The sequence below is a fragment of the Ovis aries genome, chromosome 2, assembly GCF_016772045.2.
Source record: "Ovis aries strain OAR_USU_Benz2616 breed Rambouillet chromosome 2, ARS-UI_Ramb_v3.0, whole genome shotgun sequence".
NCBI lineage: Eukaryota > Metazoa > Chordata > Mammalia > Artiodactyla > Bovidae > Ovis > Ovis aries.
In genome coordinates, this window is record NC_056055.1 from 84,181,086 (window position 1) to 84,201,337 (window position 20,252).

Below are 20,252 nucleotides of genomic sequence, written 5' to 3' on the forward strand. Positions count from 1 at the left end.
TTTTTGAAGAACATGCTAAAAATTTAAATCATATTACTTGTCAGGACTATGTGTTGATGGCATCACTGTTATTTTTTTATTTACAGTATTGTGTTAGTTATGGCATCTGGTCCCATCACTTCATGGGAAATAGATGGGGAAACAGTGGAAACAGTGTCAAACTTTATTTTTTTGGGCTCCAAAATCATTGCAGATGGTGACTGCAGCCATGAAATTAAACACTTACTCCTTGGAAGGAAAGTTATGACCAACCTAGATAGCATATTGAAAAGCAGAGACATTACTTTGCCAACAAAGGTCCGTCTAGTGAAGGCTATTGTTTTTCCAGTGGCCATGTATGGATATGAGAGTTGGACTGTGAAGAAAGCTGAGTGCCGAAGAATTGATGCTTTTGAACTGTGGTGTTGGAGAAGACTCTTGAGAGTCCCTTGGACTGCAAGGAGATCCAATCAGTCCATTCTGAAGGAGATCAGTCCTGGGTGTTCATTGGAAAGACTGATGCTAAAGCTGAAACTCCAATACTTTGGCCACCTCATGCGAAGAATTGACTCATTGGAAAAGACCCTGATGCCAGGAAGGATTGGGGCAGGAGGAGAAGGGGTCTACAGAGGATGAGATGGCTGGATGGCATCACCAACTCGATGGACGCCAGTTTGCATGAACTCCAGGAGTTGGTGATGGACAGGGAGGCCTGGCGTTCTGCGATTCATGGGGTCGTGAAGGGTCGGACAAGACTGAGCGAGTGAACTGAACTGATTGTGTTAGTTTCTGGTACATAGCAAAGTGATTCATATATATATACACACATGTACAGATATACTCTTTTTCATATTCTTTAGTGTTTATTATAGAATATTGAGTACGGTTCTCTGTGCTATAAAGTAGATCTTTGTTGTTTCTCTCTTTTATATATATATAGTAGTTCATATCTGGGTTTCCCTGGTAGCTCAGTTGGTACAAAAAACCACCTGTAATGCTGGAGACCTGGGTTCGATCCCTGGATTGGGAAGATCCCCTGGAGAAGGGAACAGCTACCCACTCCAGTATTCTGGCCTGGAGAATTCCATGGACAGATAGTCCATGGGGTCGCAAGGAATCGGACATGACTGATGTCTGCTTATCCAAAACTCCTAGTTTGTCCCTCCCCCTCCCCCTTTACTAACCATAAGTTTATCTTCTGTGTCAGTGAGTCTGTTTCTATTTTGCAAATAAGTTCATTTGTATCTTATTTTAGATTCCACATATAAGCGATATCATATATTTGACTTTCTGACTGACTTAGTATGGCAGTCTCTAGCTCCATTCATGTTGTGGCAAATGGCATTATTTCATTCATTTTCACTTTTTTTCTTTTTAGCTCCAGGAAAGCTAGTACCTGTATGGCAATACCAAGTAGTAACTTCTAATATATTAAATAGTAGTTATTGCTTCTTTTGTTATCTTTGTTCAAAGCTTAAATGTATCAGTACAGTACTCTTTTAGAAAGTTAGGTGCTTATCTTTTTTAGAGTGAGTTCTGAATTAAACTATTAACTATTTATAGGAGAGAAAATTAAACATGTTGGATATATAATAGAATATTGATTAGGAACCTGAATTCTAAATTTGAATCTGGGTTCCACTGCTTACTGCTTGTGTGTCATTGGGAAAATCACTTCATCCTTTTTCATTCTCACTATCTGTATCTGTAAAATTTGGCCAACGAAAATTCCTAGCTCATAGTTATTCAGAGTAAATGCATCTTTGCAAGTCCCTTGTGTATGTCATTTTCCAATAAATGTCATTTTATTTCTTTTTTTGTATCCTGATGTCTCAGTGGAACCTGTATATTACTGTATACCTTTTCGTGAAGCTATAGGTTCAACAATGGTGACTTGAATTCACTACTCAGAAAGTGAAGTGGTTGCTAAAGGTAGTTGGCCCTACTGCCTTCTTAAACTTTGACAGTATATTTATAGGCAGTGGGCAAAGACCCCGGTTTCCATGTTGTCTCTGCAAATACTGGACAGGTGGCAACCTTCTTGCCTTCATTAAAGTGTTTGCCCACTTGAGATAAATTGCCTCTTCTAGGTATCCAAATGGTGTGCCTGCGAGAGATCATTTACCTCAAACAGGGGAGAATGTTACTTCCACTGAAGGGCTAGGATATCAATCATGATAGGAATGGACTGAAGAACCCTATAGATAGCTCAGCTTTTTAATGTAACTTGTTCAGACCAAGCATATTTCTCAACATATAAACAAATGTGCTGATTTGCTCTGAAATATCTCTGAATAAATACAGGTATAACTGATTATGAATAGAATGTTCATGCATTTTGTTATATACTTCAATTATAAGTGAATCTTAATTATCTGGAAGATAGATGACTCAGATATACATGCCCCTGCTATCACTACTCACAACTTTCTTTTGTTGTATACTTTGCGTTAGCTTTGTAGAGGTCATAGCAGCTCTTCCACTCAAAACTCAGAAATCCAGGCTGTCTTTGGTACAACATTGAGGTTTCATATTAGGAAGTTCAAAGCAGCAAGTGAAGATATTTGTATTAGCAAGTAGTTATTGGTTTATGTTTTGAAACTTAAAGACTTTATTGAATCCTAACAAAGAGTACAGAGATGTGTCGAAGGGTTGAAGAGCCACACTCAAAGTGTGGCTGTGGACCAGCAGCCTCAGCATTAACAGTGATATGCCAGAAGTGCAATCTCATGCCAGAGTGTGCGTTCTAAAAAGATGGTCTGTATACACAGTGAAGTGTGAGAAGTAATTTACAGAATTTTGTTACACACCTAATGTCATTCATATCTCAAACAAGTACAGCCTGACCAGGGATCATTTTTAACTCTTAAGCTACTCGTGTCTCCTTTGAAGGAAGGAGACTTGTGTTTTGTGGCTTTAAAAATGATTATGTTTGCTTTTCCCCATATTTTTCAAACATTTTGAGAATTTTCAAGCGTACAGAAAATTTGAAAGGATTTTATGATGAATAGCTATTTTGTTTTTTTAAATTAAAATTTATTTGTCTGTCATTTTTAAGAACACTTTTGAATGAGAATCTTTGGAAGTATTCGTGACCATGTCAAATTCCAGTGTCACACTTCCATAGAGTATATTTAGTAGTTAAAATAATTCACAAGGTCAAAATTATTTTAAGAAACATATATGAAGCTTTAACATATTTTGCAACTTACAGATAGTTTGTGGAAACTTTTAGGAACCATAGAAAATTTGATTGAATATCCAGATACTGTCTAACAAAGCAGCACAATTGTCTTCTAAGATTTTTTTGTAAAAGAACAAAGGAAAAAATTTCCTTTCAGATCTATTCTAAAATAATACATGTGTATTAAAAATATTTTAAACCCCCACCTTGTTCCAGAAAAAAGTTATGGCAGTGTATAGGTATTTATAAAATATCACTTTAAGTAAAGATAGCTTCTGTAATCCCTCTCTGAGAGTATGATTAATATTTGTGTGTACTTCTTTCAAATTGTGTGTATATTTCAATATGACCAGACCATCCTATGTGCCATTTTTGTTGTTCTTTTTTCATCACTTATTTTCAGTGAGTAATAATTGTATAATCTCATTGGCTGTTGTAAGGGTTTAAATGAGTTATTGCATGCTGGCAGTGCTTGGTTTGTCACGTCTTTGTATCAACAGCAGTATTAGTCTTCATTTCTTACTTTATGAATCAGCTCTTTAGCTTGGTATACAAAACCCTTCTTGATCTGATTTTCATTTTTTTGTATAGTTTCGCCTCTCTGCACTCTCGTTAATAAACCTACAGTTCAGCTAAACTGAGCTGCTTGCTGTTCCCCAGATATAGGATGCTCTGTTATGTCTCCAAACATGCAGAGCAAACTTTTTTTTTTCCCCACTAGACCCTAAGAGGAATTTATTACATGGATTATCATATTGGAAATATTGAATAACCTCACAGTTTATATCTTTAAAAGCTGCTTCATGAAGATACAGAACTTTTTTTCTTGCTAGTGTTACTTATCTTCAGTGAAATCTGAGAGCATATTATAATAGTTTTTAGAGTGAAGTAATCCAGGGATGTGGCTTCCTTATTATTTAAGCTGATGGAAAAGTAGAGGCTCAAGGATGCAGATTTATGATCGAGTAGTATATTTATTAGATAAGGTGTGTCAGTCGCTCAGTCGTGTCTTACTCTTTGTGACCCCATGGACTATAGCCCACCATCCTCCTCTACCCACAGAATTCCAAACTACTGCACTGGGTAACCATTCCATTCTCCAGGGGATCTTCCCAACACAGGGACAGCACCTGAGTCTCCTCAACTGCACGCATATTCTTTAATCTGGGGTTCACAGAACCTTTCTCAAAATGGTCCATGGATAGAATTCAGAGGGGGAGTATTGATGGACATGAATGAAAAATAATCACATCTTGATTTACCAACCATTGGGCTTCCCTTGTAGCTCAGTCGGTAAAGAATCTGCCTGCAGTACAGGAGACCTGGGTTCTATCCCTGGATTAGAAAGATCCCCTGGAGAAGGAAATGGCAACCCACTCCAGTATCCTTGCCTGGAAAATCTCATGGACACGGGAGCCTGGTGGGCTGCAGTCCATGGGGTCGCAAAGAGTCGGGGACGACTGAGCGACTAACATTTACTAACCGTTAATGAACTTCAACATTTCCTTCAGTTATGCATGGTGATGACGGACCATGATAATATTAACAGCATGGTGGCTTAGTTACTAATTAAAATCACAGCTATTTTAAAATTACAATATAGTTGTTACAACTATCTCTGGATATTGTTTATGCTCATCTTTTGGTGGTCAGTAATAGACTATCACACACATGGTTTGTTATCAGTCTTCTGTGTATAGCTGGGATACTGATGCAGTGCTGCTGCTAAGTCGCTTCAGTCGTGTCCGACTCTGTGCGACCTCATAGACGGGCTCCCACCAGGCTCCCCCATCCCTGGGATTCTCCAGGCAAGAACACTGGAGTGGGTTGCCATTTCCTTCTCCAACACATGAAAGTGAAAAGTGAAAGTGAAACCGCTCAGTCGTGTCTGACTCTTAGCGACCCCATGGACTGCAGCCTACCAGTCTTCTCCATCCATGGGATTTTCCAGGCAAGAGTACTGGAGTGGGGTGCCATCGCTTTCTCCGAATGCAGTGCAGCTGACCACATTTGAGGACAGGACTACACCAAGTACATCCAGTGGATGGATGAACAACTACTTCTATGTTCTTCATTCTGTGTTGCATTCCAGGATTCCCTAAGTAAAAAATTCTGTTACTTCTTTGAAAGATCAACCTGTAAGCACTTGGAAACAGTTCAGAACTCTTTCAAAAGTGTTAAGTTCCTTCTGTCTTCATAGCATCTAATGCGAATCATAGATTCACAATCTTTTTAACTTTGTGGTATAAATTTATTGAATAGATTGACTTAGCCAAAGATGAACTCACTGAATTTCGAACAAAAACTTTCCACAATAGATTTAAAAAAAATTTTCATTGAAATATAGTTCATTTACAGTGTTCTATTTCAGATTTATAGCAAATAGATTCAGTTATACATATATTATTTATCACTTTTTCCTTACAGATTATTACAAAATACTGAGTATAGTTCCTTGTGCTATACAATTATTAGTCACTGTTGGTTATCTATTTTATATATAGTAGTATATACATGTTAAGAATTTGAAAGCCTTGGTGTATTCTAATATTTTTTGAGAATTGCCTACCTCTGCCTTGTAAAGTGAACTATAGGAACTTTAATTACATTTGTAGCAGTATATACTGTGGGTTAGGATTTTCATCACTTCTAAATATATAAAAAAAAATTGATGCGAGCCTGACATGTTTAATGCCTTCATAAAGATCAGCTCATAGGTCAAAGTTCTTAGTATGGCTAAGCAACAACTTTCATATGCTAATTTTAAAATATTAATTTTAATTAGTCTGTATTATAAATAGGACTTCCCTGGTGGCTCAGATGGTAAAGCATCTGTCTACAATGCCGGAGACCTGGGTTCGATCCCTGGGTCGGGGAGATTCCCTGGAGAAGGAAACGGCAATCTACTCCAGTACTCTTGCCTGGAAAATCCCATGGACGGAGGAGCTTGGTGCAGGCTACTGTCCATGGGGTTGCGAAGAGTCGGGCACGACTGAGTGACTTCACTTTATATTATCTTATATCTAATACATTCAGTTCAGTTCAGTCGCTCAGTCGTGTCTGACTCTCTGAGACCCCATGTACTGCAGCACGCCAGGCTTCCCTGTCTATCACCAGCTCCCGGAGTCTACTCAAACTCATGTCCATCGCATCGGGGATGTCATCCAACCGTTTCATCTTCTGTCATCCCCTTCTCCTCCCACCTTCAATCATTCCCAGCATCAGGGTCTTTTCCAATGAGTCAGTTCTTTGTATAAGGTGGCCAGAGTATTGGGAGTTTCAGCTTCAGCATCAGTCCTTCCAATGAATATTCAGGACTGGTTTCCTTTAGAATTGACAGGTTGGATCTTATGAACCTTAAAATCATTTGATAACTGCATTTTAATGAAATTTGCTTTCATTGTAATTCTGTATATTTTAACTTAACATGTTTAAAAGTATTATTGTAAGAAGGGGACCCATAGGTTTTATCAGGCTACCAAAGGTGTATATGGGACAAAAATGACCAATAACCCCCTGCTTTTGATAATCATTCCCCTCAGTAGCATTTGTCTAAGTCAAGGTATGTTTTTGAGTACTCCTCTTACTGGTCATTTATATCTATATATTATTTATAAATAACACTGATAGAAACAAGAGCTACTGATTTTTAATCAGTGTTATAGATCCCATCTCCACATTGCTTAGCACAGTATCTTCATACATATGAGTTGCTCTGTTGCTAGCTGTTTAATGAATGAATGAGGAAGGCAGTTATACAGTGCCTTTTTTTTTTTTTTTTGTAAAAAACTGTATTTTGGTTGCACCCTGTGGCGTGTGGGCTCTTGGTTCTTCAACCAGGGATCAAACCTGTACCCCATGCCCTGGAAGTGTGGAGTCTTAACCACTGGACCACCGGGGAAGTCCCAGTATACAGTGCTTTTAAAAAATATTTGTGTTATTTCTGTAAAAGCGTTTGTGCATGATATAAAAACTTGACAGTGTAGAAACTTGCACAGGAGAAATAAAAGTCACCCAAAAGGCTCTCCCTATCATTCTTAACACTTTAATAATTTCTACAAATCTTCCAGACATGTGTATAAACATATATATACACCAACACATGCAGTTTTATATGAGGAAATCATATAATCATGTCTCATTATAATTCTTTTTTCTACTCAGTAGATAATAAATTTCTTTCTGTGTCAGAGATAAGTGTACTTCATTAATTATATCTGATTACATACTACTCCAGTATTCTTGCCTGGAGAATTCCATGAACGGAGGAGTCTGGTGGGCTATAGTCCATGGGGATCACAAAGAGTTGAACATGACTCAGCGATTAACACTTTTACTTTTCACTTATTCTATTGTTTATATGTATATAGTTTACTCTGAGAATGAATTCCCTATTGATGGATATTGACATTTTTTCATATTTCTTTACCATTTTAAGTAATGTTGTAATAAACTATGCTGTGATTAGCATATTGTACATATACTTGTGAAATTATTTCCTTGGCTAAGTCCTAAGAAATGAGTTTGGATGTTTTACATTTGGAAATTATAGTCCGTCTTCCTTTCATAAAAGTTTCTTTGCATTACACTTCCATGAACAGTACTTAGAATTCTGATTTTCACATTATGTCTTTGGTACACAAAGTTTTGACAGTCTTTTTCATCTTTATCAATTTGAAAGAGGAAAGAAAGCTCTATATTATTCCTTATTTATAATTTTGATTGTTCGGTTGCATACCTTTTCATTTGTTCTATACCCATTCATATTCTTCTACAAATTAACTCATTATGTTCACATATGGGGGTGTGTGTTTGTTTTATATATAATTATAAGAACTCCTTGTATATCACGCATATTAGCATTAAGACTAGTGATCAAAACAATTCTCTATGAATTTTTGAGGATATTAAGCTTAGTCATGCAATATTGCCCCTTCTATTGGAAAAGGTAATTGCAGAACCTAGAGTCCTCTTCTTTCTTGGAAGACTTATGCTGTTAGATAGGGGATAAGTGACTAACACATGTATTTAGCGTAAACAAGAATTTGTTAAATGTAACTAGTCAAACAGTTTAAACAGTCTAGACAATTTAGACATGAGGAATTTCAGTGACTTTATTTTCCCCCTTATTTCTGTTTCATTACACAAATAATTCTACAACTATGTCACTAGAGGATTTTTTTGTTTCTTCATTTATTTAATATTGAATTAATTGTACTCTATACTGTATGATGTGAAGTAAATTGTAAAAACACTTATTCATCAAAGCATAAATTATTTATAAAATAATATGCTTTCTGTAATTCATTGAAAGTAGCAGTCAGAAACTTGGAGTGTATGCCTCTTTCCCACTTCTTAAAAATTCAAAAGAATGCCTTGTGAAATTATTTTGCCACTTCATTTCACCTCTCAGAGTAGTTAGTGTCTACACAACATGTTGCTGTGATATAGGAAAAAAACCCCTACCATTCATTAAAATTTAATTATAATTGATTTGTCTTCTAAAGGGTAAAAGGTTTATTACCTTTGTATTCCTGAAAATTTCTTAACAATGAGCCTTTAATCTCGTTTATTTAGAAAGAATAACTTTTGACGTACTATAAAAGCTAATGTTAGTTAACTTCTCTTGGTATCATTGAATGCATTCTTGTATTCAACATTGTTGCAGCTACTATAGAAGCAAAAAGAAATATAACTTAATCCAACAAACCTGTTAAAAATACCTATATATACTAGACTGGCACTGTGAAGACAAAAAAAGTTTACTAGATGAAAATAATTAAGGAGTTGCAAGCTTGCTAGAGAAATAGGGAGTGCATATATAGACATCGGAATTGATGTGTTATATTGCATGTTAATAATAAATAAATAAATAAATAAATTACTGTTTATTCAATTATTTAACCTGTTAAATACATCCTGTAATTTTGTAATTTACAGTGTTCTGCATTATGTGTTTATTCTACATAAAGCTAATAAATTTTTTTATTCATGATTTATTTAAGGAATCTGTTATGAAAAGAACTGTGTATTGTAATCATACTTTGTGTGCCTTCTGTCCATGGGCTTCTCAGAGAACATATTTATGACAGAGGACATATTTTAAATTTACTTTTCCTTATGTTCTTAGAAGCCAAAGCATCAACAGCTGAAAGAAATCAGTTCTACATGAAGGATGTTTTATCCATGTAGATGTTTTATAAGAGTTTTATACTTTTATCCAATTAACAATTTCTAGTTTACATGTAACTTCTAAGCAATGTGGTTCTCTGGTTCTAACTGCTGCATAAATTGAAAAATTAATCTTTCCTTTCATAAACTGAGGATTAAAGAAATAAAACAGGGTCAAATTTTTGAACATAGGGCTTCGGTGAGACGACTGTTTCTGACACAGAAAACCGCTGATGGCCCAGCTTCTCAGTCAGCGCTGCTCTCCAGTGCCCAGCCATGTGTGTTCTTAGAATCATGAAACACTTTTCTCTTGGAGAAAGCTGGCCAAATACTCTTTCCTCTTCTGATGTGTAGACAAGATTTAAATTAACTCCCAACAGCAGAGGAGCTTGAAATGTAGAGTGGTATACTCCTTTATTTAAACAGTCTCTTCCTGTTTGTCATTTTACATGGATAGTATGGTAAGAGAAGTAATGACAGATGAAGACCTGCCCAGCAGAGGGAAAACTAAATTACACGACTTTTATTAAGGCATAAATAAACCTATTAACCATTGTCTGGAATACCAATTAGTAGAAAGAACACTGACAATTTTATTTATCAACATTAAACACAATTATTAATTACAGACCTGATGAATCTAGCAGCTAGCAGGCCATGTTGGATATGCTGGGACCTTAAGTCCATTATATGAGAGGAATGATTACAAAATCCTCTGGGAAAATGAGTAATTGTAGTTGTAAAATTTTAATTGCCTTGGAATAAGGAAAACTATATTTTCTGATAACATAAATAGTGTGACATTATGGTAATAAGCTTCAGTAGCTATAAATATAAAATGAATTTGTTAGGTTTTAAAACAAAAGATTGATGATGACTTTTTAGTGTCATAGTGTTTAGTATGTAGGAATACTGTAAATACATGCAGATTTTCTTTAGGTACATTATTTAGTAGGTAAGCTGTTTCCTACTCAGTGAAAATTAATATCGGAGGGAGCTTCTTGAATGGATTGCTATTGGTTAGTAGGAATTATATAACTGAGAAAATATTTTCATTGTGTTGTGATTGGCAGATTGTGAAATGAACATGCAACAAGTCCCATTTTTCTGTGCCTTTTTTTTTTTCTTTTGAAGATCCAAATTCCAGAATTTGTGGACATTTACTTATAGGGGCAGCCAAGAATTCTTTTGCGAAACTCATGGATAAAATTAGTCTGGCAATGGACAGTATACCTTTGCACAACAACAGGAGTATTACATATGTAGAAAAAGACTCCCTGGTTCAGAGGCTGGCCCGTGGACTTCATAAAGTAAACACATTGGCCCTGAAATATGGTCTGCAAGGCCATGTGCCCATTTTGGTATGTATGCAATTTCCTTAAATAGGGATTTTAGAACTTGTAAATTTAATTCAAAATCAAGTTTATTTGTAGTTGCACACAAGTATATGCAAGTTCTTTTAGATTTCATGTAATCATTTAATATGATATATGAAAGCACCTCCAAATAAGTGTCAATAATATCAAAATACAAAAGTTCTGGCATGAGTTCTGAATTTACTGTTCTCTGTAAGTATACTACAACAGAATTGTGTAAGGATTAATTGGTTATTACATTTTCTAGTCATGTAGATTATTTCTTTCCTTTATTACATGTAAGGCACGTTATTGGTCACATAAAAAATAAAGCTTTCACTTAAACAAGTTTTAGTAGAGCTGATATAGTTATCTGGGTATCCCAGGTTACATTTAATTTGGGAAAATGGTCTTTGCTGTGGACTTAGAAAATCTGTAGTGACTTCTTGTAAAATTGCTCTTGTTTGACAACAGAAAAGCACAGCATCATTACAGAAGCAAATATTTGGATTTACACAAAGGCTGCATGCAGCAGAAGTGGAGCGTCGCTCACTGCGCTTAGAGGTCACAGAGCTGAAACGGAATCTGAATGAAATGAAGAAGGAGCTTGACAAAACCCAGGGTCTCCAAATGCAATTAAATGAATTTAAGCAGTCTGTAAGTATATATGATTTTAAAAACCATTGCTTCGGTAAGTGCTTCTCTGATATTAAATATATATAATATGTATATAAAATGTCAGAGAGCAAATGCATGTTTGTTTTTATTATTTTTTTAAATATTTTTCAGATAAATTAGTCCCCTCAATAGAATTTCTTTAGGAAACTTTCCTTCTAACATGCCCTAACAATACACTTCAAACTTTCTAAGAGACTAGAACTTAAATGTTCTCATCACAAAATGAAGTAGTAATTATGTGACTTGATAGAGTAGCTAATGCTGCAGTGGTAGTTGTTTTGCAGTTTAGAGGTGTTTCAAATCAGTGTGTCATATATCCTAAACTTAAGCAATGTTATATGTTAATTAAATAAAAAGCATAGAATCATTAAAATCATCTCAGTAAAGAAAACTGAGAAAAAAAAAGTTACATCGGATGCTTAAGGGAGTACTGATTGTCTGTCAGCAGAGCTCATAGCCTTGTTAAAACGTGACTGTGACTGAAACATAAGAAATGATATGGTTAACTGCTAGAGCAAATAAACTTTAGTTGAATAACTTGTTTGCAGAAAATGCAAAGAATGTGCACTAAGAAATGTTTAGTGTGAATTACTTTCACTGAAGTGTAGAAATAAAAATAGGATTAATTGAAGTAATAATTGAAGGAATGAGATATGACATTTTTTATATTTGGCATACAATTATGTAGTATAACATCGTGATGATTTCTAACATTTTATGATCATATTGACTGTCGTACATCAGGTACTGACCCTAACTGATTCATTTAGTCCTCTCATGTCAATAATAGTTCAATAGTACTTTTATCCTTTTTTTTTTAAAACAGGTAAAGGATGTAGGATACAGAACAGCTAAGTAACTTGCTCTAAGTCACACAGTATGTGGAAATTATGGGATTTGAAGCTCATAATTCTGACTCTAAAACTCAAACTCTTAACCACTTCACTATAGTGGTTAATGTTCATATCTAGCTATATTAATAAAGGATTATTATACTAAACAGTATAAATGGCAAAATGATGTTATTTTCCTCTTAAAAAATTGGGGAGTGTGCCTCAAACCATCATCTTTCATTTAATTCAGTCAAAGTGTGTAGGAGATGAACAGAATAGTTTCTTTAACTTAGTCTAAAATTGTAACATAAAGGGATACATCATACCTGCTGAAGGTGTTTCAGTACTTGTATTGTTTTGGAATACCATGTTCATCTACTGACACTTGTTCTTTAAAACCTAACTCCCATTATCTTTTTATTTATTTATTTTTAAATTTAAATTAATTTATTTTAATTGGAGGCTAATTACTTTTCACAATATTGTATTGGTTTTGCCATACATCAACATGAATGTGCCATGGGTGTACATGTGTTCCCCATCCTGAAACCCCTTCTAACCTCCCTCCCCATACCATCCTTCTGGGTCATCCCAGTGCAGCAGCCCCAAGCATCCTGTATCCTGCATTGAACCTGGACTGGCGATTCGTTTCTTATATGATATTATACAATCAACACACAGAAATCCATTGCATTCCTATACACTAATAATGAGAAAATAGAAAGAGAAATTAAGGAAACAATTCCATTCACCATTGCAATGAAAAGAATAAAATACTTAGGAATATATCTACCTAAAGAAACTAAAGACCTATATATAGAAAACTATAAAACACTGGTAAAAGAAATCAAAGAGAACACTAATAGATGGAGAAATATACCATGTTCATGGATCAGAAGAATCAATATAGTGAAAATCAGTATACTACCCAAAGTAATTTATAGATTCAATGCAATCCCTATCAAGCTACCAATGGTATTTTTCACAGAGCTAGAAGAAATAATTTCACAATTTGTATGGAAATACAAAAAACCTTGAATAGCCAAAGCAATCTTAAGAAAGAAGAATGGAACTGGAGGAATCAACCTTCTTGACTTCAGGCTCTACTACAAAGCCACAGTCATCAAGACAGTATGGTAATGGCACAAAGACAGAAATATAGATCAATGGAGCAAAATAGAAAGCCCAGAGATAAATCCATGCACCTATGGACACCTTATCTTTGACAAAGGAGGCAAGAATATATAATGGATTAAAGATAATCTCTTTAACAAGTGATGCTGGGAAAACTAGTCAACCACTTGTAAAAGGATGAAACTAGAAAAGAACACTTTCTAACACCATACACAAAAATAAACTCAAAATGGATTAAAGATCTAAACATAAGACCAGAAACTATAAAACTCCTAGAGGAGAACATAGGCAAAACACTGTCTGACATAAATCACAGCAGGATCCTCTATGATCCACCTCCCAGAATTCTGGAAATAAAAGCAAAAATAAATAAATGGGACCTAATTAAAATTAATTAATCTTCTGCACAACAAAGAAAACTACAAGCAAGGTGAAAAGACAGCCTTCTGAATGGGAGAAAATAATAGCAAATGAAGCAACGGACAAACAACTAATCTCAAAAATATACAAGCAACTCCTGCAGCTCAATTCAGAAAAATAAACGACCCAATCAATAAATGGGCCAAAGAACTAAACGGACATTTCTCCAAAGAAGACATACACATGGCTGACAAACACATGAAAAGATGCTGAACATCACTCGTTATCAGAGAAATGCAAATCAATACCACAGTGAGGTACCATTTCACGCCAGTCAGAATGGCTGCAATCCAAAAGTCTACAAGCAATAAATGCTGGAGAGGGTGTGGAGAAAAGGGAACCCTCTTATACTGTTGGTGGGAATACAAACTAGTACAGCCACTATGGAGAACAGTGTGGAGATTCCTTAAAAACCTGGAAATAGAACTGCCATATGACCCAGCAATCCCACCGCTGGGCATACACACTGAGGAAACCAGAATTGAAAGAGACATATGTACCCCAATGTTCATCACAGCACTGTTTATAATAGCCAGGACATGGAAGCAACCTAGATGTCCATCAGCAGATGAATGGATAAGAAAGCTGTGGTACATATACACAATGGAGTATTACTCAGCCATTAAAAAAACATTTGAATCAGTTCTAATGAGGTGGATGAAACTGGAGCTTATTATACAGAGTGAAGTAAGCCAGGAAGAAAAACACCAATACAGTATACTAACACATATATATGGAATTTAGAAAGATGGTAACGATAACCCTGTATGCGAGACAGCAAAAGAGACACAGATCTATAGAACAGTGTTTTGGACTCTGAGGGAGAGGGCAAGGGTGGGATGATTTGGGAGAATGGCATTGAAACATCTTTTTCTTTTTTAGATTTTCTTAGCTCCATACAACTGCTTCCACACACTATCTCTTTCTTATTCTGCATTGCTATACTTGTTTGACCCTATTTATTCATAGAAGAGTGAACATAATTGAGCCAGTCTCTGGGAGGGATACGTGGACAAGAGAAGGGCTAAAGTTAGCTAAGTTTTTAGGTAAAGGACGCCTTTTGGAGGAGTGGGAAGAAGTCCTGCAAAATGATGAAGACTGTCACTTATAGAGGCCAAGTGGATTGTAAAGAGCAGAATGTTCTGATGGCAAGGAGCAATAATTTAAAGCAGCATGACAAGTAAATGGTAGAAGTACAAAAGTATTTTTTCACAAGACCTAGAGAAGTGCTGTGGCCTTAGGGAATAGAGGGATGTTAAAAAGTTGACACTTTAAATTCTTTTCAACTGAACAGTGGAAGTTATCAGTCTTAAATAGATGTATATATACTTAGTATGATTTGGAGACCTACATGGTTTCTTTCTGTTTTCTGTATATTTCTCATGTTACCCATCATTTGTGAAACATTTTTGTTCTTTGTACTTCAAGATCAAGATGTCTCTTGCCATTTGTTGTAACTAGTTTTCATTTGTTTACATGTTGTGCACAGGAGATAATACAAGTATGTCCTGCCCTCGATTCCATACCCTTTAAGGGATGACCTTGTCTAGACCTGTCAGTGATTCCAGAGCAGTCATAATATTGTAAACGCTGTATTGTATATTACAGTGCAGATTTTTATTGGCTGTTGTTTATAATGAATTCATATTCTTTTATTCAACAGATACCTACTGAATCCAAGACTCTCCTTTGTGTGGTGGGTGGGCAAGCTGAAGGAGGTCTATGCCTCTTGGAGCTCAGGTCCTTAAGTGTGTGGTTGGTGGAAGGGTGCAGACAGGCAATAAAAAAGTGAATAACTATATGAGGTGAATTTAGATAATGATCATGGTGTTGATAAAAATACAAGAAGATGGTATGATAGTGTGAATAGTGGTAGGAGTCAGAGAGGTATGGTGTGGTAAGGGCTCTTCTCAAGAGAGGGTAGTTTAACCAGGGAAACCTGAATGGTAGCATAAACTGAACACAGACTTCTAGGTAATCTTTTAAAAGCATAGGAACTTGTTAAAAAGCTTTAGTTTTCACAATCATTATCTTTATAAAAAGTGCTCTTGTATCCAGATTTAAACCGAGCATTATGGATTTACTTAGACCGTGAAGTGCTTGTTGTTATTTAGTTGATAAGTCATATCTGACTCTTTGTGACCCCATGGACTGCAGCACCCCAGGCTTCCCTGTCCTTCACTATCTCCCAGAGTTTGGTGATGCTATCCAACCATCTCATCCTCTGTTGCCCGCTTCTCCTCTTGCCCTCAATCTTTCCCAGCATCAGGGTCTTTTCTAATAAGCTGGCTCTTCACATTAGGTGGGCAAAGTATTGGGGCTTCAGCTTCAGCATCAGTCCTTATTGAGATTTTATTGGAGTAAAAATGACAACTTTGGCAGTATAGCTGTTGTGCTTTAAAAACCTGAGTGATGGTTTTTATCTTGATTTAGAAAATTAAGAAAAATGAATTATACTTTTGTCATGTGTCAGACATTTGTAGATGTTTGTATTCTCCTTATGTTAGGAAACAGAGTACTGAATATTAAATAAACAATACTGCAGTTAGCTTGTGATTGTTTTTTCTTTTTTTCAGAAATTGATCACCCATGAGAAGTTTGAAAGTGCATGTGAGGAACTGAATAATGCGTTACTTCGGGAACAGCAGGCTCAAATGTTACTGAATGAGCAGGCACAGCAATTACAGGAGTTGAATTATAGACTTGAATTACATTCCAGTGAGGAAGCTGACAAAAACCAAACTCTTGGAGAAGCTGTGAAGGTAGGAAAACATCCCTTGCAGGAATCCCTTCCTTCCTGCAGGTGTGAGTCTTTGAGGGAATCATGTATATCTCTTGAATAGGGAAGTGATCCCAAGATACAAAATTTTATTCTATGTGAGCTTATAAGGAAGAAACAAGACATGGCTCTGGGACTTTAATTCCAAACTTATATACACATGTATTGAAAATGTAGACGTAGACTTTGTTAGTTGCGAACCAAGTAGAGATTTTTCCAGTAATAATTTTATCCTTTAATTTATCTTCCATATTTCCTCCTTTCTTTAGTTCTTTTTCTTGTTTTATGCCCTCCAAACATTGAAAATCCATGTGTCTTTTGGACTTGAAAGGTTTTGAGTCTCTCTGAATCTTATATTAAGGGTGTGTTTGAGGAGATCAGAAAGAATTGTTCTCCTTGTCATTTGTTGGTGGGAAAGGTGTTTAGAAGGGAAAAAAGAAGTTATAATAAAATAATTGTCACTTGGAAAACTTCATTAATGGGTTTAGAACTGTTATACCTCTTGGAAATGTTGCCTGTAAATTGTAATAGAAGTTTAGTTTATGATTATATTATTTGTGAAATTTTCGCTAGTGAGAATATACACACTGGAATAGAACAACTAATTCCAGGAAAACCAACATAATGTAACCCAGCCTGCACGGTAGGTATTATGTATCATCCCTAAAAACAGTAAGCAACTCAGAGTGGGTGTATAATTAATTATAAAAATAATATATTTTTATTCTAATAGTTAACTACTAACATGAATGCTAATAATAAAATAGGCAAAATTTATTGAGAACTCACAATCCTTGATGGGATTATTCTCATTTGTAAATATGAAAACTGAGATACAAGGAGACACATAATTTGCACAGTCATTAGTAAGTTATAGACCTAGGGATTCAGATTTACATCCATCTTCCTTACATTGACTGTATTACTGATAGGCAGCATACTCATGCCAGGCTCTGTACTGTGGTCTCTATATTGTGGTCTCTGAATTGTTTTGTTTCATTCTTAAACTACTTCCTGTGAAATTGGTACTGTTATTGTTACCATCTTTTTGATGAAATTGAAAGAGTTCAATGGACTTGCTCAGGGTCTCCTGGCCTATAAATATAGAAACTGGTATTTTTAAAAAAAATTATTAAAAATCATTAACCTAATTTCTTAAGATCTAGGTTTATTTCAGCTCCCTATTCTCTATTATTTTTTTCTTTTTTGCCATTATAAGTAATTCTAAGATAGGTAACCCTGCAGCTAAATCTTTTACACATATTGTGATTATTTCCTTAGCATTAATTCCTAGGTAAATAATTACTAGGTCTGCAATGACATATCGGAGAAGGAAATGGCAACACACTCCAGGATTTTTGCTTGGAGAACTCCATGGACATAGGAGCCTGGTGGGCTACAGTCCATGGGATCACAAAGAATTGGACATGACTGAGTGACTAACCCCACCCCCCCCCACAATGACATATATTTTAAATTGTAAATATTGTCAATTGGCCTAAGGCAAATTTTAACATTCTATCCTAAAATGCATGAAAATTTCACTTTTTACTCAAACTGGCTGTTACTAATACTGTTAAAGCATTTTTGGTCAATATGATCAATGTATCATTGTTACTAGAATTATATTTCTTTGATTGCTCGTCAAGTTGAATGTTTTTATAAGTATATTGGCCACTGAACAACATTTTTATGCTCCATATCCTATTAATAGATAAAGTAATTAGCCATGCTTTGAAAAACCATTTAACTCATATTGGAATCTTTTCTTTTTGAAATAGCTTATAATTGTGTAATTATAAGCTATAATTATAATTTATATGTTTTATATATTATAAATTATATCAGGTATAAATATATTAAATTATATAAGGTATAGTATCTTCCGGCAGATAAAAAGCTGTTGATATTAATTTCTTTAAAATACCAGTAGCTTAAATATTATTGTCAGGAGTGGAGAATTATTTAATTACTGTCTCTTAATTAGAACTAGCAGGTGGTATGTGGAAATGTTCTCTTGTGGAATGCAGCATGGTTCATTGGAAAAAGCACTGGCCTTAGAACAAGTATTTTCAATTTCAAATCCCAGTACTGTCACTTTGGCAAATAATTTAGGCTTTCTGAGCCTCAGTTTCCTCTTCTGCAAAATTATGGATAATGATACTAAAGTTATGAGATTTTTATGAGAATTAAGATACTGTTTAAAAGGTAAGTTTATGCTTGATAAATATCCGTTTGTGCTTTCCAATAACACTTAAATAGGTTTTTGTGTGTCCTATATATAAAACTTCTTTAAAAATAAAGGAAACTATAAGCAAGGTGAAAAGACAGCCTTCTGAATGGGAGAAAATAATAGCAAATGAAGCAACGGACAAACAACTAATCTCAAAAATATACAAGCAACTCCTGCAGCTCAATTCCAGAAAAATAAACGACCCAATCAATAAATGGGCCAAATAACTAAACAGAGATGGCTGACAAACACATGAAACGATGCTCAACATCACTCATTATCAGAGAAATGCAAATCAATACCACAATGAGGTACCATTTCACACCAGTCAGAATGGCTGCAATCCAAAAGTCTATAAGCAATAAATGCTGGAGAGGGTGTGGAGAAAAGGGAACCCTCTTAACTGTTGGTGGGAATGCAAACTAGTACAGCCACTATGGAGAACAGTGTGGAGATTCCTTAAAAACCTGGAAATAGAACTGCCATATGACCCAGCAATCCCACCGCTGAGCATGCACACCGAGGAAACCAGAATTGAAAGAGACACGTGTACCACAATGTTCATCGCAGCACTGTTTATAATAGCCAGGATATGGAAACAACCTAGATGTCCATCAGCAGATGAATGGATAAGAAAGCTGTGGTACATATACACAATGGAGTATTACTCAGCCTTTAAAAAAATACATTTGAATCAGTTCTAATGAGGTGGATGAAACTGGAGCTTATTATACAGAGTGAAGTAAGCCAGGAAGAAAAACACCAATACAGTATACTAACGCATATATATGGAATTTAGAAAGACGGTAACGATAACCCTGTATGTGAGACAGCAAAAGAGACACAGATATATAGAACAGTCTTTTGGACTCTGTGGCAAAGGGCAAGGGTGGGATGATTTGGGAGAATGGCATTGAAACATGTATATTATCATGTGAAACGAATCACCAGTCCAGGTTCAATGCATGATATGGGGTGCTCAGGGCTGGTGCACTGGGATGACCCAGAGGGAAGGGATGGGGAGGAAGGTGCGAGGGGGTTTCAGGATGGGAAACACACGTACACTCATGACAGATTCATGTTGATGTATGATAAAACCAATACAGTAGTTGCTTCATTTGCTATTATTTTCTCCCATTCAGAAGGCTGTCTTTTCACCTTGCTTATATTTTCCTTTGTTGTGCAGAAGCTTTTAATTTTAATTAGATCCCATTTGTTTATGTTTGCTTTTATTTCCAGTATTCTGGGAGGTGGATCATAGAGGATCCTGCTGTGATTTATGTCTGAGAGTGTTTTGCCTATGTTCTCCTCTAGGAGTTTTATAGTTTCTGGTCTTACATTTAGATCTTTAATCCATTTTGAGTTTATTTTTGTGTGCGGTGTTAGAAAGTGATCTAGTTTCATTCTTTTCCAAGTGGTTGACCAGTTTTCCCAGCACCACTTGTTAAAGAGATTGTCTTTACTCCATTGTATATTCTTGCCTCCT

The 20,252-nt window shown here is 35.5% G+C and overlaps 1 protein-coding gene across 13 annotated transcripts in view; it reads left to right on the forward strand.

The window, feature by feature from the left end:
* Positions 1-20,252, forward strand: part of CCDC171 (coiled-coil domain containing 171) — a 352,484-nt gene that overhangs the window by 151,687 nt on the left and 180,545 nt on the right. For all 13 annotated transcript variants that reach the window (XM_004004388.6, XM_060409497.1, XM_042243466.2 and 10 more), the window contains 3 exons: positions 10,469-10,695; positions 11,164-11,346; positions 16,331-16,516. In XM_004004388.6, coding sequence (XP_004004437.1) covers positions 10,469-10,695; positions 11,164-11,346; positions 16,331-16,516 — 596 coding nt within the window. The remainder of the gene's footprint in view (positions 1-10,468; positions 10,696-11,163; positions 11,347-16,330; positions 16,517-20,252) is intronic.